Source organism: Tarenaya hassleriana, unplaced genomic scaffold (genome assembly GCF_000463585.1).
Source record: "Tarenaya hassleriana unplaced genomic scaffold, ASM46358v1 Cleome2, whole genome shotgun sequence".
Taxonomy (NCBI): domain Eukaryota; kingdom Viridiplantae; phylum Streptophyta; class Magnoliopsida; order Brassicales; family Cleomaceae; genus Tarenaya; species Tarenaya hassleriana.
This window is the reverse complement of record NW_010965372.1, coordinates 415,613-433,988: the sequence shown is the minus strand read 5'-3', so window position 1 is coordinate 433,988 and position 18,376 is coordinate 415,613. Positions and strand designations below refer to the sequence as shown.

At 36.8% G+C, this 18,376-nt stretch overlaps 3 protein-coding genes across 11 annotated transcripts in view; all 3 read left to right on the top strand.

Moving 5' to 3' along the window:
• Positions 1-3,408, top strand: part of LOC104811398 (probable LRR receptor-like serine/threonine-protein kinase At4g36180) — a 4,090-nt gene extending 682 nt beyond the window's left edge. Inside the window, exon 2 of one of the 2 annotated variants that reach the window (XM_010538076.2) lies at positions 3-3,408. In XM_010538076.2, coding sequence (XP_010536378.1) covers positions 3-3,251 — 3,249 coding nt within the window. In that variant the 3' untranslated portion in view covers positions 3,252-3,408. The remainder of the gene's footprint in view (positions 1-2) is intronic. The other variant, XM_010538075.2, reaches the window with a different exon arrangement.
• A 2,061-nt stretch (positions 3,409-5,469) lies between these two features.
• LOC104811397 (protein DECREASED SIZE EXCLUSION LIMIT 1) lies at positions 5,470-10,405 on the top strand. Of its 8 annotated transcripts, none has more exons than XM_010538069.2 (16): positions 5,470-5,702; positions 5,988-6,123; positions 6,343-6,457; positions 6,580-6,642; positions 6,724-6,795; positions 6,902-6,958; positions 7,356-7,564; positions 7,788-7,846; positions 7,937-8,030; positions 8,278-8,340; positions 8,417-8,483; positions 8,674-8,756; positions 8,877-8,968; positions 9,077-9,183; positions 9,524-9,587; positions 9,887-10,190. In XM_010538069.2, exons 3-16 carry the CDS (start codon positions 6,354-6,356, stop codon positions 10,061-10,063), a joined length of 1,311 nt encoding a protein of 436 aa, XP_010536371.1. In that variant the 5' UTR covers positions 5,470-5,702; positions 5,988-6,123; positions 6,343-6,353; the 3' UTR covers positions 10,064-10,190. The 8 variants fall into 8 exon arrangements, with proteins under 8 accessions (XP_010536371.1, XP_010536370.1, XP_010536369.1 ...); XM_010538068.2 differs by having other exon boundaries at positions 5,983-6,123; XM_010538071.2 differs by lacking the exon at positions 5,988-6,123 and having other exon boundaries at positions 5,472-5,702; positions 9,887-9,983; positions 10,097-10,188.
• A 3,764-nt stretch (positions 10,406-14,169) lies between these two features.
• Positions 14,170-15,991, top strand: LOC104811396 (aldehyde oxidase GLOX-like). Its single transcript, XM_010538066.1, has one exon. The coding sequence runs from the start codon at positions 14,201-14,203 to the stop codon at positions 15,872-15,874; it is 1,674 nt and encodes a 557-aa protein (XP_010536368.1). The 5' UTR covers positions 14,170-14,200; the 3' UTR covers positions 15,875-15,991.
• Positions 15,992-18,376: the final 2,385 nt, after the last annotated feature.

Here is an 18,376-nt window from a genome sequence, read left to right as displayed (position 1 = left end):
CCCCGGCGGCTCCCTGCGACTGGCGCGGTGTCCTGTGCTTCTCCTCCGGCCGAGTCCGCGAGCTCCGTCTTCCTCGGCTCCGTCTCCGCGGCCGACTCAGTCCGCGTCTCGCCGAGTTGACTCAGCTCCGCAAACTCAGCCTCCACTCGAACGAGATCGACGGCCCTGTCCCGTCTTCACTCTCCCGCTGCGCCTTCCTACGCGCCGTCTATCTCCACTACAATAACCTCTCCGAAGAGTTTCCGCCGGAGATTCTAAGTCTGAAGAATCTTCAGGTGTTCAACGTCGCTCACAACTCACTCTCCGGGAATATCTCCGGCGTCACCATCTCAAAGGACCTCCGATATCTCGATTTGTCGTCCAATGGCTTCTCCGGTGAGATTCCAGCGAACTTCTCGGAGAACTCATCTCTCCAGCTCATCAACCTCTCGTACAACAAGTTCTCCGGCGAGATTCCGGTGAAATTTGGCCAGCTACAGGAGCTCAAGTACCTATGGTTGGATTCGAACCAGTTATACGGTACTATACCATCGGCTCTGTCCAACTGCACGTCGCTCGTTCATTTAAGCGCCGCCGACAACTCCCTCGCCGGTTTGATTCCTACAACTCTCGGCACGATTCCGGAGCTCCAGATCGTTTCCTTGCCGGGAAACAAACTCACCGGCGCGATTCCCGCCAGTCTTCTCTGCGGTCACAACTCGTCCGTACGAATCGTCCAATTGGGAGTTAATAACTTCACGCGCATGGCGACGCCGCCAAACGCAGGGTGCGTGAACCTTAATTTGGAGGTTTTGGACCTTCACGAGAACGCCATTAATGGCGAATTTCCCACGTGGATGACTCATTTGACCTCGGTCGCGGTTCTCGATCTCTCCGATAACTTATTTTCCGGCGAACTGCCACGGGAAATCGGGAACCTCGCCGCACTCGAGGAGCTGAGGGCGGCGAACAATTCTCTCTCCGGCGAAATCCCGACGGACATGGCGAAATGCGGGTCGTTGCGGGTTGTGGATCTCGAAGGAAACGGGTTCTCGGGTCAGGTTCCGGGTTTTCTGGGTCAGATACAGAGCTTGAAGACTATCTCTCTCGGACGAAACGGGTTCTCGGGTCGGATCCCGTCGGGTTTTCTCAGCTTGTACGGACTCGAGACTTTAAATCTCAGCGAAAACGACCTCGTCGGAGCTCTGCCGCCGGGGATGACCAGGTTAGCGAATCTCACCGTCCTCAACCTCAGCTTCAACAGATTCTCCGGCGAGATTCCAGCGAATTTGGGTGAAATGAAGAGTTTGACGGTTTTGAACCTGAGCGCATGCGGGTTAACGGGTCGGGTCCCGATGAGCCTCGGAGTCTTGATGAGTCTCCGGGTTCTCGACCTGAGCCGACAGAGAATCTCCGGACAGTTACCGATCGAGCTCTTCGGGTTGCCGGGTCTTCAAGTGGTTTCTCTCGGCGACAACATGTTGGACGGAGTTGTCCCTGAAGGTTTCAGCAGCTTGGTCAGTCTTCAGTACTTGAATCTCAGTTCCAATTCATTCTCCGGGAAAATTCCGGCGAACTATGGATACCTCAGATCATTGCAAGCTTTGTCATTGTCCCATAATCGAATCTCGGGTTCTGTCCCGTCGGAGATCGGGAATTGCTCCAGCCTCGAGGTTCTTGAGCTCGGTACAAACAGGTTAACAGGTCACATTCCGGTTTCTGTATCCGAATTGTCTCGTCTGAAGAATCTGGATTTGAGTCACAACAATATAACAGGAAACATTCCGGAGGAGATCTCGAAAGATTCGTCTCTCGAGTCTCTTAGGCTGAATTGGAACTCTCTATCGGGTCGAATACCCGATTCCTTATCCAGATTGGCGAACTTATCGGTGCTAGACCTTTCGTCGAACGAATTGAACTCCACTATTCCAGCTAGTCTTTCGCGGCTTCGCTCTCTGAAGTACCTGAACTTGTCGGGAAACAATCTCGAAGGCGAGATCCCGCAAGCTCTGAGCACACGTTTCGGCGATCCAAGCGTCTTTGCCGATAATAAGGAACTCTGCGGGAAACTGCTCGGGAAAGAATGCGAAAGTGTGAGGCGAAGAAGAAGGAAAAAGCTTATTCTACTGTTAACGTTGGCAGCAGCTGGAGCCTTGCTACTAGCACTGTGTTGTTGCGGGTACGTATACAGTCTATGGCGGTGGCGGAACAAAATAAGGTCGGGATTGACTCGAGAGAAGAAGCGGAGTCCATCTCGCACGTCCCGAACCAGTTCAGGTGGGACAAGAGGAGATGACAACAACGGCAATGGACCGAAATTAGTCATGTTCAACAACAAGATCACATTGGCCGAAACATTAGAAGCGACGAGGCAATTCGACGAGGAAAACGTCTTGAGCAGGGGAAGATTTGGGTTAGTGTTCAAAGCCACGTTCAAGGACGGGATGGTTCTATCTGTTCGCAAACTCACCGATGGATCAACAATACCCGACGGAACATTCCGTCGGGAAGCCGAGGCTTTAGGCAAAGTGAAGCACAAGAACGTGACTGTTCTTAGAGGATACTACTTTGGCCCGCCCGATCTGAGACTGCTTGTTTACGATTACATGCCGAATGGAAATCTCTCGACCCTTTTGCAGGAAGCCTCACACCAAGACGGGCACGTATTGAACTGGCCGATGCGGCACCTCATCGCTCTCGGGATCGCCCGAGGGCTCGCATTCCTTCATTCCTTATTGATCGTTCACGGAGACCTGAAGCCTCAAAACGTCCTTTTCGATGCGGATTTCGAGGCACATTTGTCGGAATTTGGGTTAGACAAGCTAATGGTGTTGACGCCAGCCGAAGAACCCTCAACATCTTCAACACCCGTTGGATCATTAGGGTACATTGCCCCGGAAGCCGCTCTCACGGGAAGAACGAGCAAAGAGAGCGATGTATACAGTTTCGGGATCGTATTGCTAGAGATCTTAACCGGGAAAAACCCGGTAATGTTCACGGAAGATGAAGATATAGTGAAATGGGTGAAGAGGCAGTTGCAGAAGGGGCAGATCAATGAGTTGCTTGATCCGGGACTGTTGGAGCTTGATCCGGAGAGTTCCGAGTGGGAAGAGTTCTTGCTGGGTATCAAAGTTGGACTGTTGTGTACGGCCGGTGACGTGGCAGATCGGCCGTCGATGTCGGACGTCGTGTTCATGCTCGAAGGTTGTCGCGTCGGGCCGGCGGTTTCCTTGTCCGCCGCCAATTCTCCGGCGGCGGCTGAAGCTTCTTGATATTTTTGTTTTTTGGTTATGTTATTTGTGTAATATTTGTATTTTTGGTTTTTTATCTTCGCTTATTTTTTTTTTTAATTTGATGTGGCAAATTCCTTTTTTAGAGAAACTTTTATTGAATTGTGTAGATGTAATATTCTACTGTGAAAAATGTTTGTTGTGGCATTGATCAAAACATTTTTATTTGATAACATTGGACTCATTTATTGAGTTCTACCATAATTAAATGACCAATAAAATTCAACTACCTTCATTATAATCGTATTAATGACCAATAAAATTCAATTTTGTTCGTATATATGAAATTTTACCATTTTACCAAAAAAAAAAGTCGTTTACGGTCAAATCTTTTTCAACGTTGAAATTGAAGATAATTCACGAAGACGGCGCCGTTTCGGTATGCATCTCCGCGTGACCGCACCAGCTTTAGTAGACAGTGTTCCGTGATTGGGTGAGTGGAGGGGATTTTATGTAGGACCCACTATCTCTTGTTTCCCGCCAAATACTGACATCGAATGGGGACGAGACACGTGTCGAAATCTGGGGGATGGCGAAAGTAGCCGTTAATGAGTGTTGTTTGTTTGTGTTTATGGGGAAAAGCGAAGTTAGGCGTCAGGAAAGAGAAGTTTTTAACTGGAATGAAATGCCATGGTGGACAGCCGTAGGACCCACAAAAATTGATAATGCATTATTATTATTATTATTATTATTATTGCGTGTTTGACTAGCACGTGGGCCACCTGACCGTCGTCCAGGACCAGGAAATGTCACACTAGCGAAAGTACGGTTTTGGAATTACACGATAGTTGGATTTACGATATTCACATTAATCACATACGATTTTAAAAATATCTATTTATTTTTTTTAAATATGTTCTTTTGAAACTGCGTTGATACAGTTTTTCCTTGTTTATTATATTAAATGTATATACAATATTTATATTTATATGTATATGTGTATCGGAATATATAGAATTTCTAAATTTCGATGAATGTTTCGTGCAATAAAATGACGAATGTTCACCTGTTATTATATGATAATTTCATATTATATGTTTAATTTTTGATAGTTTGATATCTATCATGATATTATACATCGAAATCATATACAAAATATTAAAATTATATGTAAAATTTGTGAATTGTGAGAGTATTTACTTTGCCGTGGCTCCGCATAAAAAAAAAAGTGTAAAAATGACATATAAATACCTATTTTTTTAATAAAATTTCAAATAAATATCTTAACTATAAAATTTTAATATAAATACCTAAACTTTTTAAAAATTCTATATAAATATCTAGACTTTTAAAAATATATCAAATAAATTCAAAATTCAGTATTTCTCAAATAAAAATAGTCAATTTTGTTAACGAATTTTGACAATTTTTTAAAATTTTTTTTAAAATTCAAATATTTATATAAAAAAAATTATAGCTAAAATATTTATTTGAGATTTTTATAAAAATTTAGCTATTTAAATAATATTTTCCCATAAATCATATAATATTTCACACAGTAGCATGCAATTTGCGATGTGGTCATAATGAACAAATGTCAACACAATAAAGACAGGGTCGAGAAATGCGTGGTAGAGGCTAAGGTGTGTATTCAATATTCATATTGAATTGAATTGGATAGAGATAATAGAAACACACACTGTAAACACGACATATAAATATCGGAATATACTTCTTTATTTATTATTTATCGTATATTTCTCATATATTTTCATTTTAGACGAAAAATAGATTTACGGGATAATTTAAATTGTTTCCGAGTTGAGTTTCTGAAGCATATATGTGATTGATTATATTTTCATATTGTTTTAAAAAAAAATCATTAAATTATTCAAAAATAAATAGGTATGATATAAAATTTTAAAAATATAATCACTTCCAACTATTAATTCTAAACAAAACTCATCAATAGTCGTTATCAACAATAATTTTTTTTATCATTCAACACTAATTGTGTAGAATCGCTAGCAACTACAACGCAGTGACGATTGCGATTGCGATTGCGTTTCTGCCGGTCACCGTCTAAACAACTTGAGTTTGACAAGAAAAAAATATCATTCATTGGGTATCCAAATATTTCAAATTTTATGATATACAAATTTATATCCGAATGTTTTAGATATTAAAATTTGAAACCGGATCTTCGTATATATGGATTTTGAATAACCAATTTTTTTGTACTTGAAAAAAGTTTTAGATATTCGGTTTTTAATCAAGTGAGTCGCCTTGCCACACACACATCTGTCGATTGCCCTCTCTCTCTCTCTCAAACATCCGTCTCCGTCGTTCTCTGATCATCGGCTCCAATTCCCGTCACCCTCAGCCTTTGAATCCTCCATCTTCGTATCCATTTCCAGAGTTTTCTCTCGCTCCATCCACGGTGGGAGAGCACCAGTCTCGACGAACCTAATCCGTCGCACTCTTCTCTCACAGGTAACCTCTCTCTCTCTCTCTCTCTACGTGTTTTGTGTTGCGAATTCGTGTTTTTGTTTTCATTTGGGGATCTGGGTCGTATTCTGTTTTTTTGGGTATTGTGGTGCATCTGGTTTTAGGGTTACGCCCGCCAACTGTTCGCTGAAATTCCTCATATGTGTGATAAAACGTCAGTGGAGTGGCAGATTGTTTGACCAGACCTAGAGGGAGACAAATTTACCCAATTTCTCTGTGATTTACCCAAAAAAGAAATTACAAAGAGAGAAATTTTCTGCTACAGAACAGAACAGACGACTGGTGTGGTCAAGATTTGAAGCTAGTAATCTGAAAAGTTCCAGAGATTCTACTTCCCGACGAAGCCCCTCATCTTCTCGGCAGAAATTTCTATCAAGTTTCCAACTTTTCTGTGCCTTTGTTTGCTGTTAGTTTCAAATTCACAGAATTTGATCGGCCCGTTTGTTTCTCAGGATGAAATTTTTCATGGGTTTCCTCTTGTGTGAAAAAAAAAAAATCTTCTCAACGAAAAAATATTCGAGGGTTTTTCTTTGTTATGTGTAATTTGGCTGTTTCCGAAGAGATGAATTGATACGATAAAGACTTGTTCGTGCTAAAATTGGGTTTTTGTGTTCTGTCGTGAAAGCTTAAGCAGAGATGAGCAAGAGACCGCCGCCCGATCCTGTAGCTGTTCTCAGAGGACATCGTCATTCTGTCATGGACGTGTCTTTTCACCCATCCAGATCTTTGCTTTTCTCTGGGTAATTTGGTCTCTCTTCTTTTTGTGTTTCATCCTTCATTTTACGCTGTTTTCCCTCCTTCCAAATGTATGATGTGTTGTTTAGTTTGATCATTTGGTACAAATTGAAGATTTCTCTTGCAGTTCTGCTGATGGAGAGCTGCGGATTTGGGATACGTTTCAGAACCGTACTGTTTCTTCTGCATGGTTTGGCTTGAATTGAAAACTATTGTAGTGTGTTCTTGTTCATTTCTCTTGAAGAGTAGCTCATCGCCGTTTGGTTCGTAGGGCGCATAGTAGAGCACATGGAGTTTTAGCTGTAGCATCTAGTCCATGTTTAGGAGAAAACAAGGTTATCAGGTAAATTTTTTGTTTGCCCGTTCTAATCATGTTTTTACATGTTCATGAAAGCTGAAGTATTTGCATTACTATTGTAATTGTATGATTGTTGTTGCACTCTGTATAGCCAAGGGAGGGATGGAACTGTTAAGTTGTGGGATATTGAAGAAGGCGGTCTATCAAGGTACAAGATGATTTCCTGCTCTTTCCCACTGTTATATGTTCGACAGTAGGAATAAGTTACTTAATAAGCTTTTTTGAGCAAAAAATCCTAAAAACGGTAGATTTAGCCGATTTTGGTGTAAGAATGTTGAAAAAGAGTCTAATAACATTTAAAAGAGAGTCTACTAATGTTTCAACTTTCAAGTGTCTGATAACATTGTAAATGGTTAGAAATATGCGTTTTCTACTTGAAAATAAGAAATGAGATTCTAATGAAGCAAATGGTTAGAGTAAGGTGCTTCCTAAGTATATTCGGCGACTATCTGAAAGCATTGCGAAAATTAATTTGCTTTGCGTTTTCAGTCCTTTTATGTGGATGGCTTGCTAGAGTTCTTAAGCTTGCTTTACATGCTTGGCAGGAGCCCATTACTCAAATTCAACACAAACACATATCACTTTTGCAAGTTTTCCCTTGTTAAGAAGCCTAGGATTTGCCAGGAAGAAGATCAAGACTATTCCGAGAGTTACAAAGAACAGGATGATGGAGAAACTGTCAATGCTCAATCTACGGATGGTAGTGAAGGAGAGACAACAGGGAGACCTGTGGAGAGTTCTAGTTCATTGCAGGGTATGTTTTTCTCGAGTTTTTTTAATGAACTTTGAGATGAACTAACACTATGCTCTTCCTTTTTTCTTTTATTATGATCTGAAAATATTTGGAACTGGTAACTACATGAAATTGTCTTCAATCTGTCTCACATAGAGCTGTTTTTCTTTCTCCCTTTCTCTCCTTTTTCCTCTATTTTCTCTTTTGGCATGCTTTATGTTCACTTTGAACTTGATAATGACAGATGAAAGCTCTAATGAAGGTGTCACCTATGTAGCTGTTGCTGGGGAGCAGCCCACTCAGGTGATTATTCACCAACAAAATCGGTTTATTTTTTCGTTTTTTTTGTTCTGTTTCCAATGTTCATTCGTCTCATTTGGTTTATCCGGGAAGGTAGAGGTGTGGGATCTGCATACTGGAGATAAGCTCATGCAACTTCCTGAAGCTAGCTCCACTGGATTCTTAGGCAATTCCCCAAAAGGAAGAGGTATCCTCCTTCTGTTTATATGTGATCCTGTATATGTACATTCTTGTTAATTCCAATAGTTAGGATGTCGAATGCCACTTAGAAATATGTCATCGATTCCATCTTCGATGAGCTTGGTGAAATGCTATTCGGGCCTTCGCATGGGTAGAAACTAAACCAATCTCACTAAATTTTGTGCATGTTTGTTCATTATTAGAGAAGAAAGCATACTCAAGAAGATGCCACCTTTTCTGCTTATGACTCTTAGGCTTTCTAGCTGCAGCCTCGGGATCAAATTTTTTAAATTCTTCATTTGTGGGGCAAATTCGAGGTGCACTACATAATTTCAAGAATTAGTGGATTATACAAAGACCCTTTTGACATGTAGTTAATTGCCTCTTCTGCAGGGATGTGCATGGCCGTTCAATTGTTTTTCCCATCTGAATCACAGGGTTTCTTAAATATCTTGGCTGGGTATGCTCTCTCTCTATTGCTTATATAAAAAAAATGATAATGATACAGCAATTCAATTCAATTCAATTTGACTTTGGTTCTCAATTTTTTTTTTTCCTTTTTCCTGTTTGAGAAACTTTTGAACCATAGATTCCCGTGGTTGTTTGAGTTACACGTTGAAGCATTTCTCACCATTTTCTGGCTAGTGTAGTTATGAGGATGGTTCCATGCTGCTCTGGGATATCCGCAATGCTAAGGTTCCTCTAACGACTGTGAAGTTTCACTCGGAACCAGGTCCTTCCCTCGTTACCTAAAAAAAAACGTTTCGTCCAGGCTCTCTCTTTTTCTTTATCTTTTTAAATTCTTGTAGGTTTCCATATGAACAATTTGAGGTTTTTTTTTGTCTTTTTGCAGTTCTAAGCCTTTGCACCTCACCGTCGTGCGATGGGGGAATTTCAGGGGGGGCCGACGACAAAGTCGTGATGTACAATCTGAATCATTCAACAGTAAGTGGATGTTTGATCTATGATGACAGAAGTCGAACTCTTACTTGTAAAGCATAGTTATGTTCTCGATTTTTGGTGCAAGATTCACCATCGTTTTCTGGTTTTCAGGGTTCTTGCACATTGAGGAAAGAGATTATTTTGGAAAGACCTGGCATATCAGGCACCTCAATCCGACCTGACGGAAAAATTGCTGCCACTGCCGGTTGGGATCACAGGTTAGCATCGACGTCTCCAATTCTTTGTCATGCCCGTCTCGTAAAGTTCTCTCGTTTTCGTGGATTTGGCTTCAATGATGCTTAAACTTTGTCCTTTGAGCTGTTGTCAGTTCTTTATTAGGGTTTAGGGTTAATAACTCGTGTCAAAACAACTTGTTACCGATCTCCTTCGAGGGCTGAATCACTGATTCACCTAGCTTGCTCTGTAAAAAGTTTTTTTCCCCTTTTTAGTAATGGTAAAACTTATTTATGCCCATAAAGCAGTAGAGCAGTAGCTTATATGTAGAATGAAAAATCATCTCCCTCTTAAGCCTTTTTTTTTTGCAATCGTTGGAAACAGAATAAGGGTGTATAATTATCGCAAAGGAAATGCTCTGGCGATTCTGAAATACCACCGTGCAACGGTATGCTCTTCTCGAACTGCTTTTTCGTACTCGTGATTTGGGGGCTCACCCGAAAACCTGATTTTGAGTGTGGTTTTCTTGTCCCGTGTTTTCACGGGAACCGGAAATTTCGTGTACCCCTCCCACCTGTGTTCATCGCGGTTCGAGTACATGTCCGTCAACAGTGAAATCGGGTTTTGGCTGACGAGTATCCGTAATCACGGGTAACCCTAGTCGAGGGAGAGAGAGCTGAGAGGGCTGAGAGGGAAGTGATTTAAAATCAAAGGCATTTGTTTCAGGGTTTTTTATTTTTAAATCAGAACTCAGGACGAGGCAAGGGAAGTGACGGTTTGCTCCATCTCTGTCTCCTCGTCTCAACTCCCTCTTTCCTCGGCCGGGTGGAAATCCGAGGCTCAGGTCTCGATCCTTACGAGATCGATCTAATGCTACCAAAAACAACTCGGAGAGAACGTGTTTTGCAGTTTTCCGCTATCTGAAACGCGGCGTTTTCTGTTTAATGCGTTTTGCAGTGTAACGCGGTGGCGTATTCACAGGGATGTAAGTTAATGGCGTCTGCGTCTGAAGACGCAAACGTAGCTCTCTGGCAGCTCTATCCTCCACAAAGCTGACAAAGCCTTTATTTCAATGGATCATTGTCATGTTCTTTTGCAAAAGACAATGAGAAGTTTGAGTTATTTTTGTCTGATCCTGTAATCAATTAATCGGTTGTATAACTGTTTAGTGTTAATTACGATGTCTAATATTCCGTTCTCTTGACTGAGATTAAGCTCAAATGTTACATTTTTTTTAATCTTGAAAGTTTTGTAATGGTTTTGTTAGGTTTGGTTTTCACGTTTGTAATGGCTTAGATTTTATTAGAAAAATATACGCTTTCTAGTTTAGAAATATTTTTTTTTCTATTTTTAGTTAAAATATAAAAAAAATTACAAGAGTTAAAAAATGCGAATTATCTGCGTTTTTTGGGGAGTTTTGGTGTATTTTATTTTCGAAAATTTTGAAGTTGTGTATTGACTTGAGAGTTAAGGAAAGAAACTCGTATATTTATATGAAAAGCTTGTCCATAATCATTTTCTTTATTTAGTTTATCATCGACAATTTGGGAAGAACCATAAGATCCATATCTTACAAGTATAAATTTGATGGATATAATCCTAATAATCACCAAGGGATTCATTAGTCGACATTCAAACTAAATAATTTCATTCTGTAATTGATTCTTTGTTTAATACAATGGATCGGAACATATCTTGGTAATCATATTATTATTATTAGAGTTTGAGTTCCACTTGAAAATAAATAATTCAGATTGATTATTAGTAGTAATAATCTGTTGGTCCATAATTATATTCGAAGTTGAGGAAAAAAGCGGAAGAAAAGATTTTTCAGATGGATAATAATCTTTTTAGAAAAACATGAAATAATATTATACACAAATTACGAGTCAACGTACAAGGTATTCATGCATTTTGCATTGCATGGAATGTTTACGTCAACGGCAGTTTCAATCATTAGATTTGGTGATTTGGATACTTATAAACAAGGTCAAAGACACACACACACACACATATATATATATATGTATATATATGTGTTTACATATCTACACATATCTATATATGTACATATGCATTTGCAAAAGATTTGGAACACATTTGAAATAATAATAAAAGACCTGAAGAAGTCAACATGGTATGAGTTCATGTACCGAACTTTGGGCTGCTCAATCATTAGATTGGGTGGTATATTTTACATGCATAAGGATATATATACCCAAAAAAAGCAAGGAACTTTGAATTATATGTGATATGGTCGAAGCTAAAACATGCATATGATAAATCAAATAAATAAATGTTGTGAACACTGTTATAAAAAAAGTCTAGTAATGTTTGCGGATCTATATTCATATCTAATAATTGATGTTTTGTTTTTTTTCTGTCGTTCTGATTTTTGATAGAATTGTTGTCTGAATTACACCGTCTATACACAATTCCTTGATTTTGGACTAATATGTAGGAGTGGTAATCACTAGATTAATAAATCTTTGGAATATAAATTTTTTTTAAAACCTATCCATAGTCAAATAAAAACTAAACTAAATACAAAAATAAACAAAAATTTGAATAATGTTTTTTTTTAAATGAGTTTTTTTTATCGTGATTTTTATTGGAAAAATCGGTCAATATAGTCAACGGTTAAATCTGAAAGAAATTGACAACTTACCGTTTTCTTCATAAAGTTTTTGACAAGTTCAATCTTTTTTATAGGGTGTAACAAGTTCAGGATTATTTGTAAATCTTTTTAACAACTTCAGTTTCTTTTTTGTGGATTTACCTTATATTAAATATATACAATTTCAATATTCAATAATTTGAGTTTTATATCTAAATGCTTATTCTATATAGCAAAACTGTTTTAATTAAATCGCATTATATATAAATGATGAAATATGTTTTTTTTTTAGGAAAAAGAAACGGCTTATAGCTAGAGAGAGGAATCATGAAAATAGGAAATAAGTGAAGATTGTTATTTTGTTTTTTAATTCGGTTCGTTGCATCCCCCTCGTCCTCTTTACGAGTCATTAATCAAAATTATATAAATCTTAGCTTATCATTTATTTATATAAAAAATATATAATATTCAGCGGCTGCTTCCTCTATAAAAAAAATTAGTTTTGTTTACAAAAGTCAAACTGACAAAATAAAGATAATCAACTCTCTTATCGGTGAAAAAAATATCGTTTTTCAAATTAAACAGATTCTAATTTTGTAAATATATTTTATTACAATCATATCCGAATCTTTTTTACCGATTAGCAGAGAAAACTAAATACTTTGTCCATCCTGACATTCTGTAAATTCACACATGAACTGTATATATGCTTCAATATACACACACATGAAATGTATATATGTTTCTATATATATATATATATATATATATATATATATATATATATATATATATATGGAACTTGGTCATGTGATTCTGAGCAGCAATATATGCCTCGATATGAACTGTAAAATTCAAAGTGGCAAAGATTCTCTCTTTTACTTTTTGTTAGAATTAAAAAAGAGGATATATATGCACACTCTAGGTATTTTGTGAGACATAATACAATATCTTAAAATTGGCAGATGTATGTGTATCCAATGAATATATCAGGGTATTTTTTTTGAGATAAACCAATTTTAGATAGAATACGAGGTGTCTTTAATGACATTAAATTATAAACCGACACTTTTAAACTTTATATATTTAAACTAATTTTTTTTCATCTCTGTATCAACGTACTAAAAGATAAAAGATTGATCTAACAGATTGTTCCATTCTCAAGATAGAATTCGAATCCCTAAACTCTGATTAAATGATAAAGATATTAAATCATCCATGTCAAGTACCTGTCAAATTTATCGGAATTTTTTTTTTGTAAAGATTATGCCAGGGTTTATTCAAATTAATAACTGCAAGTATTATTTTGAAATCGACCAAATTTTACTGATTTGATGTTCATTTATAAATTCTAATATATAAAAATACATTATGGTTTTCAGTTAGATATTCAAAAAAATTATAAATTACCAAAATTATCCAATTAGATCATTCTAGATAAACCATAAACTTATAATAACTTTTCACATAAACATAATGGCATTTCTTTTTTTATAATTAATCATTTAAATGTATATTCATAATCTACGCAAATATTTAATTTATGGGTTTTTTTTTTCTTATAAGAGTGTGTCGTAGGATTCAAACTCTTTTGAATCTTCATAATACAGCCGAGTCCACTTGATATCCTTTTATTTTTGAAATATATTAAATACTATTTATTTAAATTATAAACATATCATATAAAACCCTTTAGTATTTAAACTCCATATGATATATTTCGTACTAATTTACTCGTTATTATTACATGAGTTTTTAAGAAGCATAATTCTGACAACCAAGCGGAATAAATAGCTTTTAGCATCTCATTATTATTTTTAATCTTGACACCTGTTTAGGAATATTTTTACATTTTGTCTATTATTATATTCTCTTCTTATGCATGTGCATGAATGTTCATGTCGGGGTACGCCATGCATGCGTTTTTTATTTTTATTTTCATTATTTCGGAAAATACTAACGAGTAAATTAATTTTATTTTTTGGACATAATTAACGATCTTTGACTTGCTATAACTAATTCTTCGGTGTTTGAAGTTGACACAACATTCTTACATTATCATTTTATAAATGGCTAATAACGAGATAATGTATCTCAATAATAGATGAGGCTTCTTCAACGACAATTAATTAACATTTTGTAATGATGTTTAACAAAAAAAAAACATTTTGTAATGATTAACAATATCATACAACAACAATAATAATAATAATAATAATAATAATAATAATAATAATAATAATAATAATAATAATAATAATAATAATAATAATAATAATAATAATAATGTGTTTATATATATATATATATATATATATATATATATATATATATATATATATATATATATATATATATATATATAAGCATAGCTCCAAAGCATCAATACACCAGACAAACCAAACAAAAAAAAAGTAACAAACACAAGAAGAAGAAGAAAAAACATGACACGAGCCACATCCTCTCGTCCATGTCTCTATCTTCTCTTCATCTCATCTACTCTCCAACTCCTCCTCCTGTTTTGCCATGTGGCACCAGCGGCGGCGGCCGCCGGAGGAAGTTGGCAACTCCTCCAACTCAACGTGGGGATCTCTGCCATGCACATGCAGCTCCTCCACAACGACCGAGTCATAACGTTCGACCGTACGGACTTCGGTCCGTCCAACATCTCCTTGCCCAGCGGAAAATGTCGGAACAACCAAAACGACCGAGTCTCGAAGCTCGACTGTACGGCTCATTCCGTCGAGTACGACGTGCTCGGAAACGGGATCCGTCCGCTCACCGTTCAGTCCAACACCTGGTGCTCATCTGGCTCCGTCACACCGGACGGGACATTGGTTCAGACAGGAGGGGACTTAGATGGAGAACGGAGGGCCAGGTTGTTCTTTCCTTGCAAAACTAACAAATGTGACTGGAGTGAGATCGATAATGGATTAGCCCTAAGGAGATGGTACGCTTCTAACCATATCCTGCCTGACGGTAGACAGATAATCGTCGGTGGTCGTGGTCAGTTCAACTTCGAGTTTTACCCAAAAACTAAAGATCCTAACGTGTATAACTTACCGTTCTTGGCTCAGACTAATGATCGAGGGAGCGAGAACAATCTTTACCCTTATGTTTTCCTCAATGTCGATGGGAATATATTCATTTTCGCGAATAACCGAGCTATCTTGCTTGATTATACTAAGAATATTATCGTCAAGACTTACCCTACCATCCCAGGAGGTGACCCGAGATCATACCCGAGCACTGGCTCGGCGGTTTTTCTGCCATTGAAGAACCTTGAAGCTGCCAATGTCGAGGCAGAGGTTCTGGTCTGCGGCGGTGCACCGAGAGGAGCATATGAACAAGCATGGAGGAGAAACAACTTTGTGAAAGCACTCAACACTTGTGCAAGAATCAAGATAACAGATCCAAACCCTAACTGGGTAATGGAGACGATGCCTCAGGCAAGAGTGATGGGAGATATGACTCTTCTCCCTAATGGAAATGTTCTACTCGTCAATGGCGGCGCTTCTGGAACCGCTGCTTGGGAGCTTGGTCGTGAACCGGTCTTAGCTCCAGATCTTTACCTACCGGAAAACCCGGTCGGATCAAGATTCGAGACACAAAACCCTAGCACCATTCCGAGAATGTATCATTCCACCGCCGTTCTTCTCCGTGACGGTAGGGTTCTCGTCGGAGGAAGTAATCCACATGCTTTCTACAACTTCACCGGCGTGCTTTTTCCGACAGAGCTGAGTTTAGAATCTTTCTCGCCGTCGTATCTGAACCAAGAGATGTCGGGTCTCCGCCCGAAGATAACATCTCCCAAATCACAGTTCAAGATGAAGTATAATACGAAGGTGAAGCTGAGATTCTCGGTGCAGAGTGAGGTCGAGAATCCGATGAAGGTGACAATGGTGTTTCCATCCTTCACGACTCATTCCTTCTCAATGAATCAGAGGCTTCTAGTTTTGGATAATGTCAAGTTCACCAGAAAAAGCAAAGCAAAGACAGTGTACGAAGTCGAGGTGAAGACACCAAGATCGGCCAACCTCGCACCGCCCGGTTATTACATGATGTTTGTCGTGAATCAAGACGTACCAAGCGAAGGAATATGGGTGCGATTACAATAGATTCACATTTCCTCTATTTTCCGTTTATTTTTATTTTTAGTTTGGGTGGTTTAATTGGTTAATTATATATGTGTGATGGTGAACTTGTATGCATGTAATGATATCTCATCCAACTTGAATATGCAATTCAAATATATACATGTGTGTGTGTGTTTTTCTTTTTCCAGATACATTTTAACTAATGACCGCCCAAAATTCTATCAACTTCCTAACGAAGCACTCAAATTTTTTTGAAACTGTCCAAAACGAATGCAATGAATTCCATCATATGAAATGGTGAAAAACTGATTATATATATAAATAAATTAGGCCCGAAACCCGAAGCTCAGTTCGATCTGACCCTAAAAATAATTGGTTTTGGATCGAGATATTTAGGTCCCAAAATTTTCGGACTTTCGGGCTGGATTCAGATGGAGAGGGTCCGAAAGCCCAAAAATTATTTTAAAAAAAAATTAATAAAAATAATTTTTTTTTTGAAAGAACAAATTTAACGGGCTGACTCGTTCCGAACCCAAGTCCAAAATATGTATGGTCGGACTTCGGATTTTATGATTTAGGTCTGAAAAAAATCGGGTTAGCCCGAGTTAGAGCCTGAAACGCTCGGGTCAAATACCAGTCGGGCCGATCCGATTGACACCCCTAATATAAACTAAGCACGGAAGATATCAGAAGGGATGTAACTAAGATGGAATTCGAACAAATAATATTGTCTATGTCCTAAATAAATGTCCAATGCATTCTATAAGATCTCATGGGAGAAAGTTTAGTGGGCTCAATTCAGAACTTGATCACACCTGTGTATATATATGCCCATTACCAACAAATATACTCCAATGAAATTTTATTCACTCTGCATGTGAATTGTAAGATAGTTTTTCTTATTATTGTTATTATTGATATATAATGGAAAAATTAGAAATAGGCAAAAATAGTTTTTTTTCTAGAACTCTTAATTATATATAATTAAACAAGCAATGTAATTTTAATAAAATAAAAGAAGAATTTTATTTTAAAAAAATATTTATTTTTCTCTTGTCACAATTTAAAATTCATCATTTAAATATATTAATAAACACTATATTTATCATTTATAATAATAGAATATCTATATTTTTAAAAAATTAATAAATAAATCTCTAAATACAAACGATGTTCATCAAATAAAAAATAAATAAATAAAAAGAAAATAAATAAATATATACATACATACACACATATATAACTACAGTTTTTTTTATAGAATCAAACCCAAACCGAATAAAAAAAATAGTTACATGCATATAAAAATTATCATTTGATTTTTTCGTCATTTTCTAGTTCGGATACCGTTAATCGATTTTAAAAAATTTATTACCATTTAATTTTTATATCAAATATAACTATATGATATTCTGTTTGAATGGATTTTAATTTTGCTTAATCAAATCCAAATCACCGTTTAACTTACAGTCTCACTATTAACACCTCCAGCACATGGGGCATGGAACAAAATAAAAAAAGGTACAGAATTTAGTAGTTATTTTTTTGAGAATATCCCAAAATAATACATAAACTTTTCAATTTTCACAAAATAAAATTTAAATTTTGTTTTTTATCAAATAAAACCTCAACTTTATTTTTTCAGTCAAAAATAAATTTGAACTTTATAATTTTTCTCATTTTTAACTTTATTATTGACGTGACGTTCCGACATCCTACGTGGCAAGTCTAACATTTTGACCGTATTTGACACATCATCGTCCAAGTGTCACGATATCGGAACGCCACATCAACAATAATGTTAAAAATTAAAAAGATTATAAAGTTCAGATTTATTTTTTACTGAAAAATGAAGTTGGAGTTTTATTTGATAAAAAATAAAGCTTGAGTTTTATTTTGTAAAAATTAAAAATTTTATGTATTATTTTAGAATTTTTCCCTTATTTTTTTTCTTAAATTAATAGTATATATTTATTACAATTGAGGTTTCCAAGGACGACAATCATATCCCTAAAAAATATTATTAAAAATAAGAATACAACGTCATATCAACAACTGAAAATTCCAAGAATGCATTCGAGGAATCGAATTATTTTTCGTTTTTGTAAAGGTGGTCCATTAATGAAAAAGCTGTAACATGTAAACTTCTCATGTGGACAAACTCTATTGAAAGACATCAACTTTAACTCAAGCGGCAGGATTCTCTCTCTTCACATTTCGTATCTTTCAACGTGGAAAAATAATACCTACAACGGCGACGTTCCTAAATTAACTAATTATCAAATCTTTTATATATATATATATATATATATATAGTAATTCTAATCTCTAGTTGCTAATGAATACAAATTCGAATTCAAACCAAATTAATTTTACCCAATTCCAACCATAATTCGATTTCACGAACTAAACATGTGGACGAATAATTGATTTTAAATATTAGGGATAATTCCATTTAAAACCCTGTACTTTTCTCTCGTCGCAATTTAAACCCTGTACTTTTTTTTATCCAAAAAATATTGT